This window comes from Dendrobates tinctorius, unplaced genomic scaffold (assembly GCF_039654945.1).
Source record: "Dendrobates tinctorius isolate UK_male_01 unplaced genomic scaffold, ASM3965494v1 ptg000099l, whole genome shotgun sequence".
Classification (NCBI taxonomy): domain Eukaryota; kingdom Metazoa; phylum Chordata; class Amphibia; order Anura; family Dendrobatidae; genus Dendrobates; species Dendrobates tinctorius.
The window spans coordinates 1,173,285-1,196,204 of record NW_027361767.1 but is presented as its reverse complement, the minus strand read 5'-3'; the positions used below and the strand labels follow the sequence as shown (position 1 = coordinate 1,196,204).

Genomic DNA, 22,920 nt, shown 5'->3' with positions numbered 1-22,920 from the left:
AGGAATAGACAGCCCCCAAACATATATTGTCAGTGAGACAAGATGAAAACACAAAAGCAGGCAGAAAAATAGACCGAGCAAATGATGGGGCCCAAACTGACTAGACAGGACAGGAAAGAAAAGACACTGTCTGCAATCACGCAAAAACCCTGAAAAATCCAACACGTCTGATGCACAAAAAACACTGAAGTCGCACGACTTCGCCCCCCACTATATCAGCACTCTGGTATACAGTCATATGTTAAAGTTTGGGTAACCCTATTAATGTTAACCTTTTTTCTTTATAACAATTTTGGTTTTTGCAACAGCTATTTCAGTTTCATATATCTAATAACTGATGGACTCAGTTATATTTCTGGATTCAAATTAGGTTTATTGTACTAACAGAAAATGTGCAATCTGCATTAAAACAAAATTTGACCAGTGCAAAAGTATGGGCACCTCAACATAAAAGTGACATTAATATTTCGTAGATCCTCCTTTTGCAAAAATAGCAGCCTCTAGTCACTTCATATAGCTAGTAATGAGTTCCTGGATCCTGGATGAAGGTATTTGTGACCATTCCTGTTTACAAAACAATTCCAGTTAAGTTTGATGGTCGCCGAGCATGGACAGCCCGCTTCAAATTATCCCACAGATGTTCAATGATATTCAGGTCGGGGGACTGGGATGGCCATTCCAGAACATTGTAATTGTTCCTCTGCATGAATGCCTGAGCAGATTTGGAGCGGTGTTTTGGATCATTGTCTTGTTGAAATATCCATCCCCTGCGTAACTTCAACTTCGTCACTGATTCTTGCACATTATTGTCAAGAATCTGCTGATACTGAGTTGAATCCATGCGACCCTCAACTTTAACAAGATTCCCGGTGCCAGCATTGGCCACACAGCCCCAAAGCATGATGGAACCTCCACCAAATTTTACTGTGGGTAGCAAGTGTTTTTCTTGGAATGCTGTGTTTTTTAGCCTCCATGCATAACGCCTTTTGGTATGACCAAACAACTCAATCTTTGTTTCATCAGTCCACAGGACCTTCTTCCAAAATGTAACTGGCTTGTCCAAATGTGCTTTTGCATACCTCAGGCGACTCTGCTTGTGGCGTGCTTGCAGAAACGGCTTCTTTCGCATCACTCTCCCATACAGCTTCTCCTTGTGCAAAGTGCGCTGTATTGTTGCCCGATGCACAGTGACACCATCTGCAGCAAGATGATGCTGCAGGTCTTTGGAGGTGGTCTGTGGATTGTCCTTGACTGTTCTCACCATTCTTCTTCTCTGCCTTTCTGATATTTTTCTTGGCCTGCCACTTTTGGGCTTAACAAGAACTGTACCTGTGTTCTTCCATTTCCTTACTATGTTCCTCACAGTGGAAACTGACAGGTTAAACCTCTGAGACAACTTTTTGTATCCTTCCCCTGAAAAGCTATGTTAAATAATCTTTGTTTTCAGATCATTTGAGAGTTGTTTTGAGGAGCCCATGATGCCACTCTTCATAGGAGAATCAAATAGGAGAACTACTTGCAAGTGGCCACCTTAAATACCTTTTCTCATGATTTGATACACCTGGCTATGAAGTTCAAAGCTCAATGAGGTTACAAAACCAATTTAGTGCTTCAGGAAGTCAGTAAAAAGTAGTTAGGAGTGTTCAAATCAAGAAAATGATAAGGGTGCCCATACTTTTGCACCGGTCAAATTTTGTTTAAATGCAGATTGCACATTTTCTGTTAGTACAATAAACCTCATTTGAATCCAGAAATATAACTGAGTCCATCAGGTATTAGATATATGAAACTGAAATAGCTGTTGCAAAAACCAAAATTGTTATAAAGAAAAAAGGTTAACATTAATAGGGGTGCCCAAACTTTAACATATGACTGTATACTGAAAGCAAAGCAAAAAGAGACCAATATAACAGGGGACAGAACAAACTGACACAAGCAGTAACATATGGGCGGTGATCCAGCACAGCCCCAGCAGGAGCAAGCTGACCCACACAAAGCAGAGATAGACAAAACCAGATTAAATGCAAAAAGATTAGCAAATGAACCACTTAGCTGAACCATGCAGGAACAGAGCAGGAGACATCAGACCTCAGAAGCACAGAAAGAAAATCACCAGCAGGAATTGAAGGAAGTCAGCTGTCTTATATAATCCAGCCAGAAACCCCAGATCTCCAATCGTCATCACCATTGTCAGGTGACAAGCCTCTGTCAATCTGACCAGCTCCACTACCTCCAGTAACCACCAGAGGGAGCCCATAAAGAGAACTTGCAGCACCTCTGTCAATCTGACCAGCTCCACTACCTTCAGTAACCACCAGAGGGAGCCCAGAAAGGGAATTCACAACAGGGGCCCCTGTATGGTGACAAATGTTCAACCCCACAAGTTTGTACAGAGTGGAGGGGTATGTGAGGCAGCGACCGGTGTTATTTGCGAGGGTCACTATGTGTTCCGGGATGAGCTCAGAAGTGTATCGAGGCTGCAGGAGTGCATTGTAGTCACAGGCGTAGCTGTGACTGCAATACAGAAATAAAGTGAGTGTAGTCTTGGGCAAGCTATTTGCCCAGGGCAGCAGATTTAAGAAAACCTTGATGGGCTTTTACTTTTGAAATGGTCTACAGGATGGTAGTGGGGCGGTCCATTTCCTCCCCCGTCGCCAGGTTTTCCATGTGGCCTACGGCCACAGGCTGAATGTTGAGACACCTGCAGCAAGGGATTGGGTGTGTCAGTTTGGAGTTTTGCAACTAGCAGTCGGCTCTCCAGAAGCTCAGCCTGTGTGAGTTAACACAGAGCCAGCAGAGCGAATTCTTGGCACCCCGCCGCATGATATGGTGGTGGTGTCACACTCGGCAACTGGACTCCCACGGACTGTTTTGTTTCCCGGCTGTGATCTGGAGGACACCATATTCTGTACACTGTGTGAGTGTGAACAATAAACACGTTTGCTGTGAACTTTTCCTGTGGTCACTGTCTGTCACACTGAACCAACCCCGCTGCATTACAGATCCCATAAATTGAATTAATGCCTATATTTTTCTCACTTCACTTCAACAACTTAAACTATTTAGATCTGATGCATCACACACAAATCGGATTACAAAAATGTACAACCCAACACGGGTTGTAATGTACCAAAATAGGTAAAGATCCAAAGGGGTGAATACTTTCGCAGAACACTGTAAATGAGGTTTAGAAAAAGGCACTCAGGAGAGTTACAAACTTCCCACCAGACCGTCAGAGCGGGCTGAATGACTGATTCTCATTTGACTCATTCTGCAGACAGTCCAACACAGTCTAGTAGCTCTCATGCTGCTCCACGTCAGGAGAAGTAAAATGTTACAGATCACATAAAATGGTGACACAAACTAAATTTATTATTACAAAGTTATGAATATTTTTAAAAACCTGTGAAACTTTAATAAAAAAAATTATACAAGCTTGCTACCCTCCTAATCGTACTGACCTAAACAATCCCGTTCGCTTTCCATTTCTACTGCGCAAGGAACGCCGTAAAAACAAATCCCGAAAAACAATTTTTTAATCCTAATTGGCATTTTTTCAGTACTGTGGTAAAATGTATGGTGTCATCCAAACCACAACTTGTCCAGGAAAAAAACAAGCTGTAAAAAGGGGTAAGCAGAACATGGTTGCCATTTAATGTGTAGAGGATTGTCTGAGGAACAGAGGACAGATAGAGGACAACACAAATATGAGATTTGTGTCATCTAACATGATTGATATATTCTTATAGTCAATGTGCGGGTCTAAGGACCAGAAAAAGGGGCACTCCGCTACCTGAAGCCATGTGCATGGGGCTGATCGGATGGGCAAACTTTTCCCCAGTAGACTTTTGGGGTATATATTAAGAAGAAGCCATGACAGATATGTCCTAGAAAACCTCTTGAAGTCAGATAACGATCTCATCACCGCTCTGCTCTGTGACTAGCCCTTTACGAAACTTGATGGTGAACCAGTATGACTGTCAGTATGTGATCAGTTGTGGAGTGGAACCGTGCAGCTCCATCACCTGTATGGTGGCCGCAACCGGGTATTTGTGCATCAGCTGATCACATCTGGCAGCCGCCGGTACCAGGCACAGCTGATTGTTGTGGTCGCACCCCCCACCGATCTGATATTGATGACCTATCTTAAAAAGGCGCCATCAATATAAAAGTAATGCGCAACCCCATTAATTTATTTTTGTAGCAATCAGAGCTCAAGTCTTCTATTAGAAAACTACAAATCACCTCCACAGATGAAGGGGCCAACTCATCATTCAATTTCCCCTTTTTTTTGTATCTATTTTTGGATGTTTTTCGCCTGTTGTTCATTTGATTCTTTTCATTTGTGCCTTTTTTTTTTTTTTAAAGTAGCCCTCCTCCTCCTCCTCTTGCCAAAGTTCTTATTCTCCTAATGTATTGCACTCATCTTATTACACAACACTGTGTACTTACAATTGCTCATTTTGCCTTTCTACCAAGATAATTCTTCTCTTTTCTCTGCTCTATGTAGAAACAGGAAGTCTGTTTTCCCTGCACTTACCATTCCCTTAACTCCTGACCCAGCTACTCCACCCCCTCCCCGCCATAAACTTTTGCAGTGACTCGTGACTCATGCAGGGAAAATTGATCTCCTGTTACTATATTAGAGCTTAGAAAGACTCAGCTCGTCAGTTACTAATCACGTGATGTCATAGACCTACGGTAATAAAAAAGAGAAGAATTATCTGGGCAGAAAGGCAAAATAAGCAATTGTAAGTACACAATGCCATATAATATGATGACTACAATATATTAAGAGGATAAGAACTTTGTAGGGAGAAGGAAGGGGAGGGGGAGGAGGGCTACTTTAAAGTCTATTTTATTTTCCTTTGTGTGTGTTTTTTTATGTTCACCATTATGGGAGAAATTGAAGTTTCCAGATGTTTTTGCCTGATATATTATTTGCGACTTTTTTGAAAAGTCACTAAATTTTGGCGCAAATTCCTTTCTAATGGGCAGTGAGGTAAAGAGGGATATAACCCACTCACTGTCCATATTGTGTTAGGTTATAAGTCTTTCACTTCAAAACATGTCAATCTATAACTATTCTCCGAATGGGTATTTTCCTCTGATATGATTATGCTATTGCTGAATCAAGCTCCTTTTGGTGTGCGAGCAGTGAGCAGTGAGACTATGGATTCTTTACTGTGTGAGCAGTGATACTATGGATTATTTACTGTGTGAGCAGTGAGACTATGGATTCTTTACTGTGCAAGCAGTGAGACTATGGATTCTTTACTGTGTGAGCAGTGATACTATGGATTCTTTACTGTGCAAGCAGTGAGACTATGGATTCTTTACTGTGCAAGCAGTGAGACTATGGATTCTTTACTGTGTGAGCAGTGAAACTATGGATTATTTACTGTGCGAGCAGTGATACTATGGATTATTTACTGTGCGAGCAGTGCAACTATGGATTCTTTACTGTGGGAGCAGTGATACTATGGATTCTTTACTGTGCGAGAAGTGAGACTATGGATTCTTTACTGTGTGAGCAGTGAGACTATGGATTCTTTTCTGGGCTAGCAGTGAGGATATTGATACTTTACCAAAAGAGCAGTGAGACTATGGATTCTTTACTGTGCGAGAAGTGAGACAAAGGATTCTTTACTGTGCGAGAAGTGAGACTTTGGATTCTTTCCTGTGTGAGCAGTGAAACTATGGATTCTTTACCGTGTGAGCAGTGAGACTTTGGATTCTTTCCTGTGTGAGCAGTGACATTATGGATTCCTTACTGTGTGAGCAGTGATACTATGGATTCTTTACTGTGCGAGCAGTGACACTATGGATTCTTTATTGTACGAGCAGTGACAGTATGGATTCTTTACTGTATCCAATGAGAGAAAAGAATAGCATAGCACTCACCGATCCAGGTGAAAAAGTCCACTCTATTCAGCAATCCACATTAAAACTTCATGGCCGGGAGGCTGGAGGGAGGAGTGAGCAATGTCTGATGACGGCCGTTTCGTGCTTACTAGCACTTCGACGGGTTAGTGATACTATGGATTTGGGCGAGCAGTGAGGATATTGATTCTTTACTGTGTGAGCAGTGAGACTATGGATTCCTTACTGTGCGAGAAGTGAGACTATGGATTCCTTACTGTGCGAGCAGTGATACTATGGATTCTTTACTGTGCGAGAAGTGAGACTATGGATTTTTTACTGTGTGCGCAGTGAGACTATGGATTCTTTTCTGGGCTAGCAGTGAGGATATTGATACTTTACCAAAAGAGCAGTGAGACTATGGATTCTTTTCTGGGCTAGCAGTGAGGATATTGATACTTTACCAAAAGAGCAGTGAAACTATGGATTCCTTACTGTGCGAGCAGTGAGACTATGGATTCTTTACTGTGCGAAAAGTGAGACTATGGATTTTTTACTGTGTGAGCAGTGAGACTATGGATTCTTTTCTGGGCTAGCAGTGAGGATATTGATACTTTACCAAAAGAGCAGTGAGACTATGGATTCTTTACTGTGCGAGCAGTGAGACTATGGATTCTTTCCTGTGCGAGAAGTGAGACTATGGATTCTTTACTGTGCGAGAAGTGAGACTATGGATTTTTTACTGTGTGAGCAGTGAGACTATGGATTCTTTTCTGGGCTAGCAGTGAGGATATTGATACTTTACCAAAAGAGCAGTGAGACTATGGATTCTTTACTGTGCGAGCAGTGAGACTATGGATTCTTTCCTGTGCGAGAAGTGAGACTATGGATTCTTTCCTGTGCGAGAAGTGAGACTATGGATTCTTTACTGTGTGAGCAGTGAGACTATGGGTTCTTTACTGTGTGAGCAGTGAGACTATGGGTTCTTTACTGTGTGAGCAGTGAGACTATGGGTTCTTTACTGTGTGAGCAGTGAGACTATGGGTTCTTTACTGTGTGAGCAGTGAGACTATGGGTTCTTTACTGTGTGTGCAGTGATACTATAGATTCCTTACTGTGCGAGCAGTGAGGATATTGATTCTTTACCAAAAGAGCAGTCACATTTTTGAACTTTCTGTTACATGATGTGGTATTGGTCGCTTCACTAAAAGTACAAGGGATGGGGGCATTGCTCTAGAATCACTGCATTGAGAAACATGTGATGGTGTCTCCGCAGGGTTGGATGTTGATCTCCATGAGTTCATTCATCCTCATTTTTCACAGTCTTCTAATAGGTATTACTCAAACTGGCCAGTTTCCTACTCCACACTGATGAGGGGCAATACCCCGAAACAGCTGTCTGTGGATGGATACCATGTTTTGGCATAGGTGGTCTCCTTCATTGGAGACTGCCCTTCCCGTGGTTGATCCTTCCCGAGGAAAGACCTGGCTAGTCATTGCTTGCGTTGAGAAACGTGATGGTGTCTCCGCGGCTTGTGTTTTGCATATTTTTACATATTTCCCATAAGGGATGGGGGCTTTGCTCTAGAATCACTGCGTTGAGAAACATGTGATGGTGTCTCCGCAGGGTTGGATGTTGATCTCCATGAGTTCATTCATCCTTATTTTTCACAGTTTTTAAAAGTACAAGGAGGCTTGGATGTCTTTCTTAAAAAATAGTATTACAGATTATGGGCACAAGATTCTGCGATGGGACGTTGATCTAGGGAACTAGTTTGCTGTATGTGAAGTTAGAAAGTTGCAGCTCGCATATGTTCATAGGGTTTTTGCCTTTTTTTTAATGGTTTTAGTTTAGTTTTCACATTATATTTTCCTTCTGCACACGACGCTGCGAGACAATTGTGACAATTGGCACAAAGAGGGCAGTTTCAGGGGTTCACAAGACCCAAGTCCAGATGAATTCATTTTCAGCTTCCTGACGTTGACCAACATCAGCTGAGATGAGGTCTTGGGCTCTTTTCCGCCACCCTTATGTATTACTACACTCACTGGCCACTTTATTAGGTACACCATGCTAGTAAGGGGTTGGACCCCCTTTTGCCTTCAGAACTGCCTCAATTCTTCGTGGCAGAGATTCAACAAGGTGCTGGAAGCATTCCTCAGAGATTTTGGACCATATTGACATGATGGCATCACACAGTTGGCGCAGATTTGTCAGCTGCACATCCCTGATGCGAATCTCCCGTTCCACCACATCCCAAAGATGCTCTACTGGATTGAGATCTGGTGACTGAGGAGGCCATTTGAGTACAGTGAACTCATTGTCATGTTCAAGAAACCAATCTGAGATGATTCGAGCTTTATGACATGGCGCATTATCCTGCTGAAAGTAGCCATCAGATATTGGGTACATTGTGGTCATAAAGGGATGGACATGGTCAGCAACAATACTCAGGTAGGCTGTGGCGTTGCAACGATGCTCAATTGGTACCAAGGGGCCCAAAGAGTGCCAAGAAAAAATTCCCCACACCATGACACCACCACCACCAGCCTGAACCGTTGATACAAGGCAGGATGGTTCCATGCTTTCATGTTGTTTACGCCAAATTCTGACCCTACCATCCGAATGTCGCAGCAGAAATCGAGACTCGTCAGACCAGGCAACGTTTTTCCAATCTTCTACTGTCCAATTTCGATGAGCTTGTGCAAATTTTAGCCTCAGTTTCCTGTTCTTAGCTGAGAGGAGTGGTACCCAGTGTGGTCTTCTGCTGCTGTAGCCCATCTGCCTCAAAGTTCGACGCACTGTGCGTTCAGAGATGCTCTTCTGCCTACCTTGGTTGTAACGGGTGGCAATTTGAGTCACTGTTGCCTTTCTATCAGCTCGAACCAGTATGCCCATTCTCCTCTGACCTCTGGCATCAACAAGGCATTTCCGGCCACAGAACTGCCGCTCACTGGTTTTTTTTTCTTTTTCGGACCATTCTCTGTAAACCCTAGAGATGGTTGTGCGTGAAAATCCCAGTAGATCAGCAGTTTCTGAAATACTCAGACCAGCCCTTCTGGCACCAACAATCATGCCACGTTCAAAGGCACTCAAATCACCTTTCTTCCCCATACTGATGCTCGGTTTGAACTGCAGGAGATTGTCTTGACCATGTCTACATGCCTAAATGCACTGAGTTGCCGCCATGTGATTGGCTGATTAGAAATTAAGTCTTAACACACAGTTGGACAGGTGTACCTAATAAAGTGGCCAGTGAGTGTATATGAAAAAAGGTATCCCTGAGATGTATCTAAGTTGCCAGTACCAGCGGCTGGTAAGAACTGCAGGCAAAATGAAAAAAACTTCCTGCAGCATCGAGGGGTCTTGTGGGAGTGTTCTCTTCATAATTTGGATGGGTTGCCTTGCATGTATGGCTTCAGGTAGGTCTCAAACACTGGATTCACCTTTTTGTTTTCAGGGTTTTTCTGCGCCCACTCCAGCAGGTTATGGTACAGTATACGTTCCCGTCATAGGTCCCGATAGACGATAACTGGTCATCTGTGTAATCAAACGCATCGACAAGCAGAACGGCATCTTTCCGCAGCTTAGCCAGTAGCCCCAGGTAAGCTTTTGTGGCCATGTCCAGCTGTTTCCCTGATAGGTAGCCATGATGGAGGAAGTCCCCAGCACTCGTGAATATCCCATGCAATGCATACAGGTCTCACAGCCGCTTCAGGACGACCTTAATCTCAGGATGATCGGAGGCCAAATTTAGCCCCGAGATGAAAATCTTCACAGTCAATAGATGTGAATGTGCTATTGAGGTTTTCACAAGCTCCACGGAGGTGCCGTGCCACGCCACATATTGTTCAGACCCCCGACTGCTCCAGACTCTGCATTTTGTTTGCTGCAGATGCGATGAGACTGTATGCCCTCTACTCGTACGCCTTCAAGTACACCTCTGGATTCAGGAAGTCAGCGGGCGTCCTCGCATGGCAGCCGCAGGCAGGTGAAGAGGAGATAGGCGGTGCTACTTGGTAATAGTGTCCCTGACTGGGCTCCAGCAAAACATTTAAGCAAAAATCTCGCCACCTGCAAGTGCAGGACAGTATTCTCCCCTTCGTAAGTACATGAGGCGCAAACTCTGGTGTAGAGGCTGGGTATACCGCTGTAGACGGAGTAGCCGTGGCCACCACATGCTTTGCGGCAAATTTCTACGCCATTGGAACATATCACTCTTACAGTCATGGCCAAAAGTTTTGTGAATGACACAAATATTATATTTTCACATGATCTGCTGCCCTCTGGTTTTTATGTGTTTGTCAGATGTTTTTATCACATACAGAAATATAATTGCAATCATATTATGAGTAACAAAAGGTTATATTGACAGTTAGAATGAGTTAATGCAGCAAGTCAATATTTGCAGTGTTGACCCTTCTTCTTCAGGACCTCAGCAATTCTCCCTGGCATGCTCTCAATCAACTTCTGGATCAAATCCTGACTGATAGCAGTCCATTCTTGCAAAATCAATGCTTTTATTTTGTCTGAATTTGAAGGTTTTTGTTTGTCCACCCGTCTCTTGATGATTGACCACAAGTTCTCAATGAGATTAAGATCTGGGGAGTTTCCAGGCCATGGTCCCAAAATCTCTATGTTTTGTTCCCTGAGCCATTTAGTTATCACCTTTGCTTTATGGCAAGGTGCCCCATCATGTTGAAAAAGGCATTGTTAATCGCCAAACTGCTCTTGGACGGTTGGGAGAAGTTGCTCTTGGAGGACATTCTGGTACCATTCTTTATTCATGGCTGTGTTTTTACGCAAGACTGAGAGAGAGCCCATTCCCTTGGCTGAGAAGCAACCCCACACATGAATGGTTTCAGGATGCTTGACAGTTGGCATGAGACAAGACTGGTGGTAGCACTCACCTGGTCTTCTCCGAATAAGCCGTTTTCCAGATGTCCCAAACAATCGAAAAGGGGATTCATCAGAGAAAATGACTTTACCCCAGTCCTCAGCAGTCCACTCCCTATACCTCTTGCAGAATATCAGTCTGTCCATGATGTTTTTTCTGGAGAGAAGTGGCTTCTTTGCTGCCCTCCTTGAGACCAGGCCTTGCTCCAAGAGTCTCCGCCTCACAGTGCGAGCAGATGCACTCACACCTGCCTGCTGCCATTCCTGAGCAAGCTCTGCACTGCTGGTAGCCCGATCCGCAGCTGAAACACTTTTAAGAGACGGTCCTGGCGCTTGCTGGTCTTTCTTGGGCGCCCTGGAGCCTTTTTGGCAACAAGGGAACCTCTCTCCTTGAAGTTCTTGATGATGCGATAGATTGTTGACTGAGGTGCAATCTTTCTAGCTGCGATACTCTTCCCTGTTAGGCCATTTTTGTGCAGTGCAATGATGATTGCACGTGTTTCTTTAGAGATAACCATGGTTAACAGAAGAGAAACAATGATGCCAAGCACCAGCCTCCTTTTAAAGTGTACAGTGGTGTCATTCTTACTTAATCATGACAGATTGATCTCCAGCCCTGTCCTCATCAACACCCACACCTGTGTTAATGGAGCAATCACTGAAACGATGTTAGCTGGTCCTTTTAAGGCAGGGCTGCAATGATGTTGAAAAGTGTTTTGGGGGATAAAGTTAATTTTCTAGGCAAATATTGACTTTGCAAGTAATTGCTGTTAAGCTGATCACTCTTTATAACATTCTGGAGTATATGCAACTTGCCATTAGAAAAAATGAAGCAGTAGACTTTGTAAAAATTAATATTTGTGTCATTCTCAAAACTTTTGGCCATGACTGTACAAAAGCCTTCATTCCAGCTGTGAGAGCATGGAGCTCGGGAAGCAAGCTGACGTTCTCCTTCCGGATCTCACCGTACACGTCTTCGTAAAATTTTGCCACATTTTTGGCTGTGAAATGGACGAAATAACAAGTTGCCACCAGGGGTAAAAGTTTTTGCTGCTGAATTTGATAGTCAAAGATTTTTGGTTCTCAGTCCCCCGACTTTAACTCCGATTGGCCTTCTTCAGCGCCTCCAGCGGGTTTTTGCCTTCTTATTGATAATTGATGGACTTGTGTCTTCTTTCAGCCATAAAACTATGAAATGTACTGCATTCCCCATTCCCCTACCCTAGAGCAACTTTATGTCTGTCAGAACTTTATGCATACTTTTTATCGCATTTTGTAAAACGAGTGACTAAGTAGCCAAAAGAATTCAAGACAAAAACAAAGACCAATTTTTCCATTGCACAAAATTCATTATCCATGTGCAGTATTTCGTAGAATTTGGCAAAAATAAACAAATGCCACAAGACAAAAATGGAAAAGGACTTAAAAAAAACAAAACACAAAATGATTAAATGGGGCCACAGTGTTCACAGCTAAAATTTCAGCTATTGCCACCAATAGGTGGTGCTAGCTACCCACTACCTTATTCCTGGGTTGAATGCATACACAGTATGAAGTAAGCTCCTGAGCTCCCTCTAGTGGTGGCTACAGGCAGACAAAATATTATTTAATACATTTTTTTTTTTAGAGATTTGGAGCTCTGCATCATATAAAGTCTAAATGGAGACCAGCTACCCTGCACCCCTTATATTTAGCTGTTATTCGTCTTCTCACATCAGCTCGCCACGCTGTCTCTGCTATGCCATCCCTCCTGATGCTACTCTCAACCATGGCTAGATTTTGTATTACATTAATTAATTTAAAAGAAAAATGAAAACAAAACAGATTTTATGGAGTATGACATTTAGCCTACAACCTTTACACCATTTTTATCGCTCCATGATTTACACAGAATTGTCACCCCTCCCCCAGCCCGAGTTATTAGGCATGAAATTCCAGTGGCGTGTTTGATAAGACTGGATTGAGTTCATCATCAGACAATACAATAAGAAAAGTCCAATCTGGCAGCTGTAGGGGAACAGATAGGATGTATTCCCAGGTGAACCGACTTCCCAGAATGCCACAGCCGGGACAAGACAATGAGGACAGTTATTTAAAGCCTGAACTAGTTACAGTGCTGCAGAAATGTACTGAGATCCCCTAATGTGGCAAGAAAGAGCGTAAGAGGAGCTCTGGCCGAGCTCCAGAATAACCTACAAGATGTCAGAGGACACAGGATCGATGAAAGTGGGGACCATCGTAAGCAGCGAGGATCAATGCACCCCCCCATTGTCAGGGGCACAATCCCCACATGTCACTACTCGTCATTTACCAACTTGGGTTATAGATATCAATGAAATAAGAGTTTAGTAATTGGGATCAGGCAGGAAACTCCATATATCTGTGTCCTGATGTCTGTATATTAGGAGAAGCGGTACCTGTGTCCTGATGTCTGTCCTGTACTCATCCTCCTAATACACAGGTGTCAGAACACACAGACCTCTCCTCCTCCTAATACACAGGCGTCAGGACACACAGACCTCTCCTCCTCCTAATACACAGATGTGAGGACACACAGACCTCTCCTCCTCCTAATATACAGACATCAGGACACACAGACCTCTCCTCCTCCTAATACACAGATTTGAGGACACACAGACCTCTCCTCCTCCTAATACATAGATGTGAGGACACACAGACCTCTCCTCCTCCTAATATACAGACATCAGGACACACAGACCTCTCCTCCTCCTAATACACAGACATCAAGACACACAGACTTCTAATATACAGACATCAGGACACACGGACCTCTCCTCCGCCTACTACACAGACATGAGGACACAGACTTCTCCTCCTAATACCCAGACATCAGGACACAAAGCCCTCTCCTTCTCCTCCTAATACACAGACATGCGGACACACAAACCTCTCCTCCTAATATACAGACATCAGGACACACAGACCTCTCCTCCTCCTAATACACAGACATCCGGACACACAGACCTCTCCTCCTCCTAATACACAGACATCAGGACACACAGACCTCTCCTCCTCCTAATATACAGACATCAGGACACACGGACCTCTCCTCCGCCTACTACACAGACATGAGGACACAGACTTCTCCTCCTAATACACAGACATCAGGACACAAAGACCTCTCCTCCTAATACACAGACATCAGGACACAAAGACCTCTCCTCCTCCTCCTAATACACAGACATCAGGACACACAGACCTCTCCTCTCCTTATACACAGACATCCGGACACACAGACCTCTCCTGCTAATATACAGACATCAGGACACACAGACCTCTCCTCCTCCTAATACACAGACATCCGGACACACAGACCTCTCCTCCTAATACACAGACATCAGGACACACAGACCTCTCCTCCTAATACACAGACATCAGGACACACAGACCTCTCCTCTCCTTATACACAAACATCAGGACACACAGACCTCTCCTCCTCCTCCTAATAGACAGACATCAGGACACACAGACCTCTCCTCCTAATATACAGGCGTCAGGACACACAGACCTCTCCTCCTAATATACAGACATCAGGACACACAGACCTCTCCTCCTCATACTACACAGACATAAGGACACACAGACCTCTCCTCCTCCTAATACACAGACATCAGGACACACAGACCTCTCTTCCTCCTAATACACAGACCTGTCCTCATAGCTCCCAACCGTCCCGATTCCCGCAGTTTTTGACACCCCCTCCCGCGTCCCGCCAGGGACGCTATTTTTCCCGCATTACACTGAGCCACCACGCCCCCCCATGCACCAACCCCATCCTCGCCGTCCCAGAGAGATCCACAACAGCCTGCAATGATGTGGCTGGACTATGTGTTCTGTGCGCACAGGACCTGTGATGAGGTCCCAGGAGGGGAGGAGTCGGGTCACATGATCATGGGCCTGTCTGCAGGACTCTGCTGTGCTGGTTGCCATGGTGCTGGATGAGGTGATGTTTCTGTGAGGGGTCAGGAGGGGTTTACAGTGTGGATGTAGCAGAGCTGTGTGCATTCGAGGTGTACGAAGCAGAGCCACGCGTGTAAGATGTGGACGGAGCGGAGCCGCGTGTGTACGAGGTGTACGGAGCGGAGTCACGTATGTACGAGGTGTACGGAGTGGAGCCGCGTGTGTACGAGATGTACGGAGCGGAGCTGCATGTGTACGAGGTGTACGGAGCAGAGCCGCATGTGTACTAGGTGTACGGAGTGGAGTCACCTGTGTAGAATCATAGAATCATAGAATCGCAGAGTTGGAAGGGACCTCCTGGGCCATCTGGTCCAACCCCCTGCTCAAAGCAGGATTCGCTAAATCATCCCAGTCAGATGTCTGTCCAGCCTCTGTTTGAAGACATCCATTGAAGGAGAACTCACCACTTCTCGTGGCAGCTTGTTCCACTCATTGATCACTCTAACTGTCAAAAAGTTTTTTGTAATATCTAATCTGTGTCTCCTCCCATTCAGTTTCATTCCATTGCTTCTAGTCTTTCCTTGTGCAAATGAGAATAAAGTTGATCCTTCTACAATGTGACAGCCCTTTAGATATTTGTAGACAGCTATTAAGTCTCCTCTCAGTCTTCTCTTTTGCAAACTAAACATTCCCAAATCCTGCAACCTTTCCTCATAAGACAGGGTTTGCAGACCGGTCACCATTCTGGTCGCTCTTTTCTGAACTTGCTCCAGTTTGTTGATGTCTTTTTTAAAATGTGGTGCCCAAAACTGGACACAATATTCCAGATGAGGTCTGACCAAAGAGGAGTAGAGGGCAATAATGACTTCACGTGATCTAGACTGTATGCTTCTGTTGATACATCCTAGAATTGCATTTGCCTTTTTTGCTGCTGCATCACACTGTTGACTCATATTCAGTCTGTGATCTATTAGTATACCCAAGTCTTTTTCACATGTGCTGTTGCTTAGCCCTATTCCTCCCATTCTGTATATGCTTTTTTCATTTTTATTGCCCAGATGTAGTACTTTGCATTTTTCCCTGTTAAAAACCATTCTGTTAGTTGCTGCCCACTTCTCCAGTTTATTTATATCTTTTTGAATCCTCTCTCTCTTCTCTAGTATTAGCTATCCCTCCTAGCTTTGTGTCATCAGCAAATTTAATCAGTTTACCCTCAATTCCTTCATCTAAATCGTTGATAAAGATGTTGAACAATACAGGGCCCAGGACAGAGCCCTGTGGTACCCCACTTGAGACATTCTTCCAGCTGGATGTGCAGCCATTTACGACCACTCTTTGGGTCCGATCACTAAGCCAGTTATGAATCCACCTAACAGTTGCCTTGTCCATTCCATACTTAGTCATTTTTTCAATAAGGATTGTATGAGATACTTTGTCAAATGCTTTGCTGAAGTCAAGATATACTATATCTACAGCATTTCCTTGATCCACCCAATCAGTGATTCCGTCATAGAAGGAAATTAAGTTAGTCTGACATGACTTATTAGTTACAAACCCATGCTGACTCTGTTTAATCACTTCATTCTTATCCAGGTACTGACATACATGTTGTTTAATAATTTGCTCAAAGATTTTTCCTGGTATAGAAGTCAGACTCATCGGCCTATAGTTGCCTGGGTCCACCTTCTTCCCCTTTTTGAAGATAGGAACAACATTTGCTTTTCTCCAGTCTTCTGGGACTTCTTTTGTTTGCCAAGAATTTTCAAAGATTATGGAGAGGGGTTCAAAAATTTCTTCTGCTATCTCCTTCAGTACTCTGGGGTGTAATTCATCTGGACCTGGAGACTTGAATTCATTTAGGTTAGCTAAGTGTTTCCTCACTATATTTCTGTTTATCGATATCCTGGATTCTTCTATTCCCTTAATAGGATAGTGAAGAACAGTTGATGTTACATTTCCTTTCTGAGAGAAAACAGATGCAAAATAGGAATTTAAAAGTTCGGCCTTCTCAACATCCTGTCTTACCATTTCATCATTTTCATCCTGTAAAAATCCTATAGCATCTTTGACTTTTCTTTTACTTTTGACATATCCCCAAAATCATTTATTATTGCTTTTGACATCTCTTGCAAGCCTCAATTCATTGTCAGCTTTAGCTAATCTGATTTGTGCCCTGCAGGTTCTGCAGACAGCATTATATTCTTCTTTAGGCCTCCCTCTTTCCATTTTATAAACATTTTTTTCTTCCTTTTTAGCATGTGCTTAAGTTCTTTGTTCATCCATCCTGGCTTCCTTAAATGCTTCCTATTCTTCCCTCTTTTCGGAATTGTTAACAATTGTGCTTTGAGAATTTCATTTTTCAAGATTTCCCATCCTTCCTGGACATTTTTGTCTTTAAGGATATCCAGCCATTGGATCCCTCCAATTCTCTTTCTGAATCCCTTAAAATCTGCCTTTCTGAAATCTAACCTTGACGTCTGAGTCTTCACAGGTCTTCCTCCTATAGTTATCCAAAATTCTAAAATAGCATGGTCGCTACCTCCTAGGGTCCCAGCCACTTTTACCTCCTCAACCATTTCCTCCCTGTTTATAAGGATTAGATCCAAGGTAGCAGTTCCCCTTGTTTTCTCCCCTACCTTTTGGAAGATAAAGTTGTCAGCAAGAGAGGATAAGAATTTCCTTGACCTGTTAGTTTTGCCTGAGAGAGATTCCCAACAAATGTCTGGTTAGTTGAAATCTCCCATGACAACTATGTCAGATTTTTTGGAGAACTTGGCCATTTGATGCATAAAGAGTTCATCCATATCTTCAGCTTGCACAGGCGGCCTGTAGTAAATGCCTACAATGGTGTCCTTTCCATTGTTCTGTCCTTGTATTCTTACCCAAACACTTTCCACAGAACTCCCAGTCTCTGAAGCTTCAATCTCTGTGCAGATATACGCGTTTCTAACATACAATGCGACACCTCCTCCTCGTTTATCAAGTCTGTTTCTTGCAAATAAGTTGTATCCTTCTAGTCTTGTATTCCAATCATATGTATTGTCCCACCAAGTTTCAGTGATTCCAATGACGTCATATTTATTTTCCTGTGTTAGTAGTTCCAATTCTCCTTGTTTGTTGCCCATGCTTTGTGCATTAGTATAGAAACATTTTAGTTTGTGATTGGTTTCTCTTTCTCCAATATTTGTATTAATTAGATTCTTTTGTCTTTGTTCTTCCTTTCCACTTCTAATAGCAGAGTTCTCAATAGCATTTGTCAGGTGTTTGGCTTTTTCTGGTCTTTTGCTTCCCTTCCCATGTTGTTCTAGTTTAAAGCTCTCCTTACAAGTGTAGCAAGGCGACTTCCAAATACATGCTTTCCAGTCTTCGTAAGGTGTAGTCCATCGTAAAGGTAATTCAATTCGTGATCCATAAATCCAAATCGTTGCTGACGGCACCATCGACGTAGCCAGTTGTTCACCTGCAGAATCTTATTCCACCTCCTTGTTCCATGGCCATCCACTGGGAGGATGGAAGAGAAGACCACCTGCGCTCCCAGTTCTTTCACTTTCTTGCCTAAGTCTTCAAAGTCTCTGCAGATGGTTTCCAGGTCGTTTCTTGCGGTCTCATTTGTCCCCACATGTAGTAGCAGGAATGGGTAGTCATCTGTAGGTCTGAAGAGTCCTGATATCCTGTCAGACACATCTTTAATTTTTGCACCTGGAAGACAGCACATTTCTCTTGAAGTTATATCCGGTCTGCAGATAGCGGCCTCTGTTCCTCTCAACAGGGAATCCCCCATGACCACCACTCTCCGTTTCTTCTTCACAACATTTTTCTTTCTCCATCCAGGAGGACTCTGAAGGCGTACAAGGTTGCTGTTTGTGGGCAAAGTCTTATCCTGATGTATATCTTCATCGTTTTCCTGCGTGAGAGCCTGGTACTGGTTTCTGAGCAGTATGGGTGCTGACTGCCTCCTGATCCTCCTGCTTCTCTGGGTCACATGTCTCCATTCCTCTGTTTCTTCAGGTGCACTTCTCTTTCTTCTCTTTCTGTAACATGAAGAGATAATTCTGCTCTAAGAACTCTTCACCTTCCTTAATGATCTTCAACGTAGCTAACCTCTCTTCGAGATTTTGCAACTTTTCCTCCAACAGGGACACAAGCTTGCATTTGTGGCATGTGAAGTTTGGCTTTTCCACTGGTAAGTCTGTGAACATGTAGCAAGAAATGCAGCTCACCAAATGGCTCCTGGCCTCTTTCATATTGACATTTCTTAAAAACGATGAAAGATGAGCCAAAATATCGGCGCACGGTTTTCCGATTTCCTCTTTTCACCTGCAACGGCCAAAACCCAGTGATCGTTGAGCTCGCGGAGACTCTTCACTTATCCCAGAAGGCACTGGGAATATGCAAATTATCTCCTCAAGACTCTTCCCCTGGGTTTTTTACTAGGTGTACGGAGCAGAGCCACGTGTGTACGAGGTGTACGGAGCGGCGCCGTGTGTGTATGAGGTGTACGAAGCGGAGCCGTGTGTGTATGAGGTGTACGGAGCAGAGCCACGTGTGTATGAGGTGTACAGAGCAAAAACGCGCGTGTACGAGGTGTACGGAGCCACGTGTGTATGAGGTGTACAGAGCGGAGCCACGCGTGTACGAGGTGTACGGAGCCACATGTGTATGAGGTGTGGGGAGCCGTGTGTACGAGGTGTACGGAGCCACGTGTGTATGAGGTGTACAGAGCGGAGCCGCGTGTGTACGAGGTGTACGGAGTGGAGCCGCGTGTGTACAGAGCGGAGCCATGTGTGTACAATGTGTGGGGAGCGGAGCCATGTATGTACGAGGTGTGGGGAGCCGTGGGTGTACGAAGCGGAGCCGTGGGTGTACGAGGTGTACGGAGCGGAGCCACATGTGTATGAGGTGTACAGAGCAGAGCCATGTGTGTACAATGTGTGGGGAGCGGAGCCATGTATGTACGAGGTGTGGGGAGCCGTGTGTGTACGAAGCGGAGCCGTGTGTGTACGATGTGTGGGGAGCGGAGCCGCGTGTGTACGAGGTGTGGGGAGCGGAGCCGCGTGTGTACGAGGTGTGGGGAGCAGAGCTGCGTGTGTACGAGGTGTACGGAGCAGAACCGCAGGTGTACGGAGCGCAGCTGCGCGTGTGCGAGGTGTATGGAGCAGAGTCGTGTGTGTACTTGGTGTACGGAGTGGAGCCACGTGTGTATGGGGTATGCGTAGCAGTGTGTGTACGGAGTGGAGCCATATGTGTACTGGATGTACGGAGCGGAGCCAAGTGTGTACGAGGCATACAAAGTGGGCTTTTCCCACGGACACAGGAGTACACGGCGAAGCCCCGAGGAGCACTTTAAAACTCGCACATGACGTTCCACCGGAAATGAGGTAATTTCATGAGGAGATTGTGACGGAACCAGGAATGCTTCAGATCCATCACCATGTCCTCCTCCGACAGCGCGGACAGCAGGATCGCCTTGGAATCAAGGATGCCGGCCATGCGAGCGGATCATGATATGTCCTGCATCGGGAGGCTCAGGTGGGCATTACAATGGGAGCCGGGCTGCTATAGTATCTTTATAGAATCTTTTTTAATTTCTCTCGCTCTCTGTTTCTTTCTTACTCTCTGTTTCTTTCTCATTCTCTGTTCTGTCCCTCTCTTTTTCTCTCTCTCTGTTCTTTCTTTCTCTCTCTAATCTTTCTTTTTTTCTTTCTCTCTCTCTGTTTTTTTTCTCTCTCTGTTCTTTCTTTCCCCTCTTTCTTTCTTTACTTCTTCCTTTCTTTCTCTCTCTTCTTTCTCTGTCTCTCTCTGCTCTTTCTTTCCCCTCTTTCTTTCTCTCTATCTCTCTGTTCTTTCTTTCCCCTCTTTCTTTCTTTCTCTGTTCTTTCTTTCATTCATTTTTTCTTTCTTTCTCTCTCTCTGTTCTCTTTTCCCTCTTTCTCTCTATCGCTGTGTTCTTTCTTTCCCCTCTTTCTTTCTTTTTCTTTCTATCTCTATTCTTTCTTTCTTTACCCTCTTTCTTTCGTTCTCCCTCTGTTCTTTTTTTCTGTCCCTGCTTTCTTTCTCTCTCTGTTCTTTCTTTCCCCTCTTTCTTTTTCTCTCTGTTCTTTCTTTTTTTCTTTCCCCTCTTTCTTTCTCTGTTCTTTCTTTCCCCTTTGTTCTCTTTCTTTCTATCTGTTCTCGCTGTTCTTTCTTTCCCCTATATCTTTCTTTCGTTCACCTCTTTCTTTCTCTCTCTTCTTTTTTTCTGCCCTGTCTTTCTTTCTCTCTGTGTTCTTTCTTTCTCTTTCTCTATTCTTTCTTTCCCCTTTCTTTCTCTCTCTCTCTCTCCTTTCTTTCTCTCACTCTCTATTTTCTTTTTTCTCTCTTTTTTCTTTCTTTTCCTTAGTACCAGTCACTGTGCCCACAGTACCAGCCACTGTGCCCATAATGCCAGCCACTATGCCCCCAGTACCAGTCAGTGTGATCAGCAGTGCTAAATGGGTGCGGTTGGGCGTGGACATGGGTGTGACTAGTCATGAGATGGGTGTGGTTGGGGGCATGGCCTAAAATTTACGCCGCAGCCTTTGCCCCTCTTTCGCAACTTCAAAAGTTGGGAGGTATGCTCTCCTTATACATAAGTCATTGATACTTTTTTTTATTAGACTTCTATCGCACTGGATTTGTAAAATCTGCCATTAAACGTTTTCTTGAGAGGAAACTTACCCAGTGAGAACAACCACAAAGTCCATCATGTTCCAGCCATTGCGTAGATAGGATCCTTTATGAAATGCAAATCCCAATGCAATGATCTTAATTCCTGTTTCAAAGCAGAATATCCCAATGAAGTACGGTTCTGTGTCGTCCTGGGAAGAGAGCAGCATGGTGTGATTACATCCGCAGATATGACGCCCGTGTCTCATCACTAACACACTTGGGCTATCACTTCTGAAACATTAAGACCCTCTATGCAAAATTGTAAAAATCCTTTTTTATCACATTTCACCGTGTCAATATTTCATCAATATTCAAGCAGTAGATAATGATAAAGTTGATGGAACTAAACAAAAACGGTAGAAATAATAACTTTGATAAAAATGAACTAGAGAGAGCATCTTCGGATATCTCACCTACTTAGAGTGCACTACATGGGTTGGTGACCTTTTATTTTAAGCCCATTTAATTGAGGCAAAAAAAATCATTTTTGCAATATGGTTTCATAAAAAAAATGTTGCTTTGTTTGCTTTCTACAGCCTCCGTGTTGCACTGTCTATTGATGGCTACAGAATGAGTTAACTGAGAACCAGTCAGTCAAGCCTACTATGATGGGGAGTTGGTATCTCTCTTATCTGTCTCTTTCGGAGCTCCTCTTAGCTGATTTATCACCACAGACCACATCAAAGTTGAATGTCTGGGAAACAAAAGAGCTTGTAGAAGCTAAACGGTCCAAAATTTTGAATGAAATTCAATTGCAAATGTGATGTTTAGCCCCACACACATGCATTGATGTAAAAAAGAATAAAAAAGGTTCTCGCCGCCACTATGGGCTATTAGATCACTAATTTCTCTGATTCCGGTTGGTGTGCTCCTCTATTTATTATCTATATGTTGGAGGGATTGGTTTGGCCCGTTCCGTTCTTTTAGCGGTTTCTGCGTCATAGTTTCTTTTTTCTATGTCTTGTTACAGTAACATTGTTTGGCTGCATTTCTGTATTTCTCATTTTCATCATCTGCTGATTGCTTCCTGTATATTTCCTGACAAATCCATTTTTCATTCTTATATTTTAAGGACGCTTTCTAAATATCGCTTTGCAGATGACTCTATATCACCCCTCCCGCACCTTAATAAAATGTAAATCTCTTACCAGGCGCTCGGACATTGGTGTCTTGTCTCCTTCTGGCAGATGCTGCTCCATTGCCAAAACAATGCAATTCGCTATAATAGTTGCTAAAATCATGTATTCAAAAGGAGTAAAGCTTGTAGTTAAGGAAAAAAATGGACTAAAGTGAGCACAGAACAGTCCGGTTACACAGCAAGTTATCTATACCCAGGAGCTTACACTCAGTATGGATACATGGGTTGTAATATAGTGCCAGGGAAATTAACTGTATATTATAAGATACCCATGTTATTCCAGCTATACATACTGTATATATTATACAGAAAATACCCAGGTTATATCAGCTGTATAATATAATTATATCCAGGGAATACCCAGGTTATACAAGCCGTACATATATAGTCATATACAGGAGATGCCCAGGTTATA

The 22,920-nt window shown here is 43.7% G+C and overlaps 1 protein-coding gene and 1 pseudogene across 6 annotated transcripts in view; both read right to left on the bottom strand.

Moving 5' to 3' along the window:
* Positions 1–22,920, bottom strand: part of CACNA1A (calcium voltage-gated channel subunit alpha1 A) — a 469,601-nt gene that overhangs the window by 252,210 nt on the left and 194,471 nt on the right. For all 6 annotated transcript variants that reach the window (XM_073587384.1, XM_073587383.1, XM_073587379.1 and 3 more), the window contains exons 2-3: positions 22,516–22,622; positions 21,377–21,516 (exon numbers count right to left, since the gene is read on the bottom strand). In XM_073587384.1, the coding sequence (XP_073443485.1) occupies positions 21,377–21,516; positions 22,516–22,622 (247 nt within the window). The remainder of the gene's footprint in view (positions 1–21,376; positions 21,517–22,515; positions 22,623–22,920) is intronic.
* Positions 9,137–15,351, bottom strand: LOC141099232 (peroxisomal acyl-coenzyme A oxidase 2 pseudogene; annotated as a pseudogene).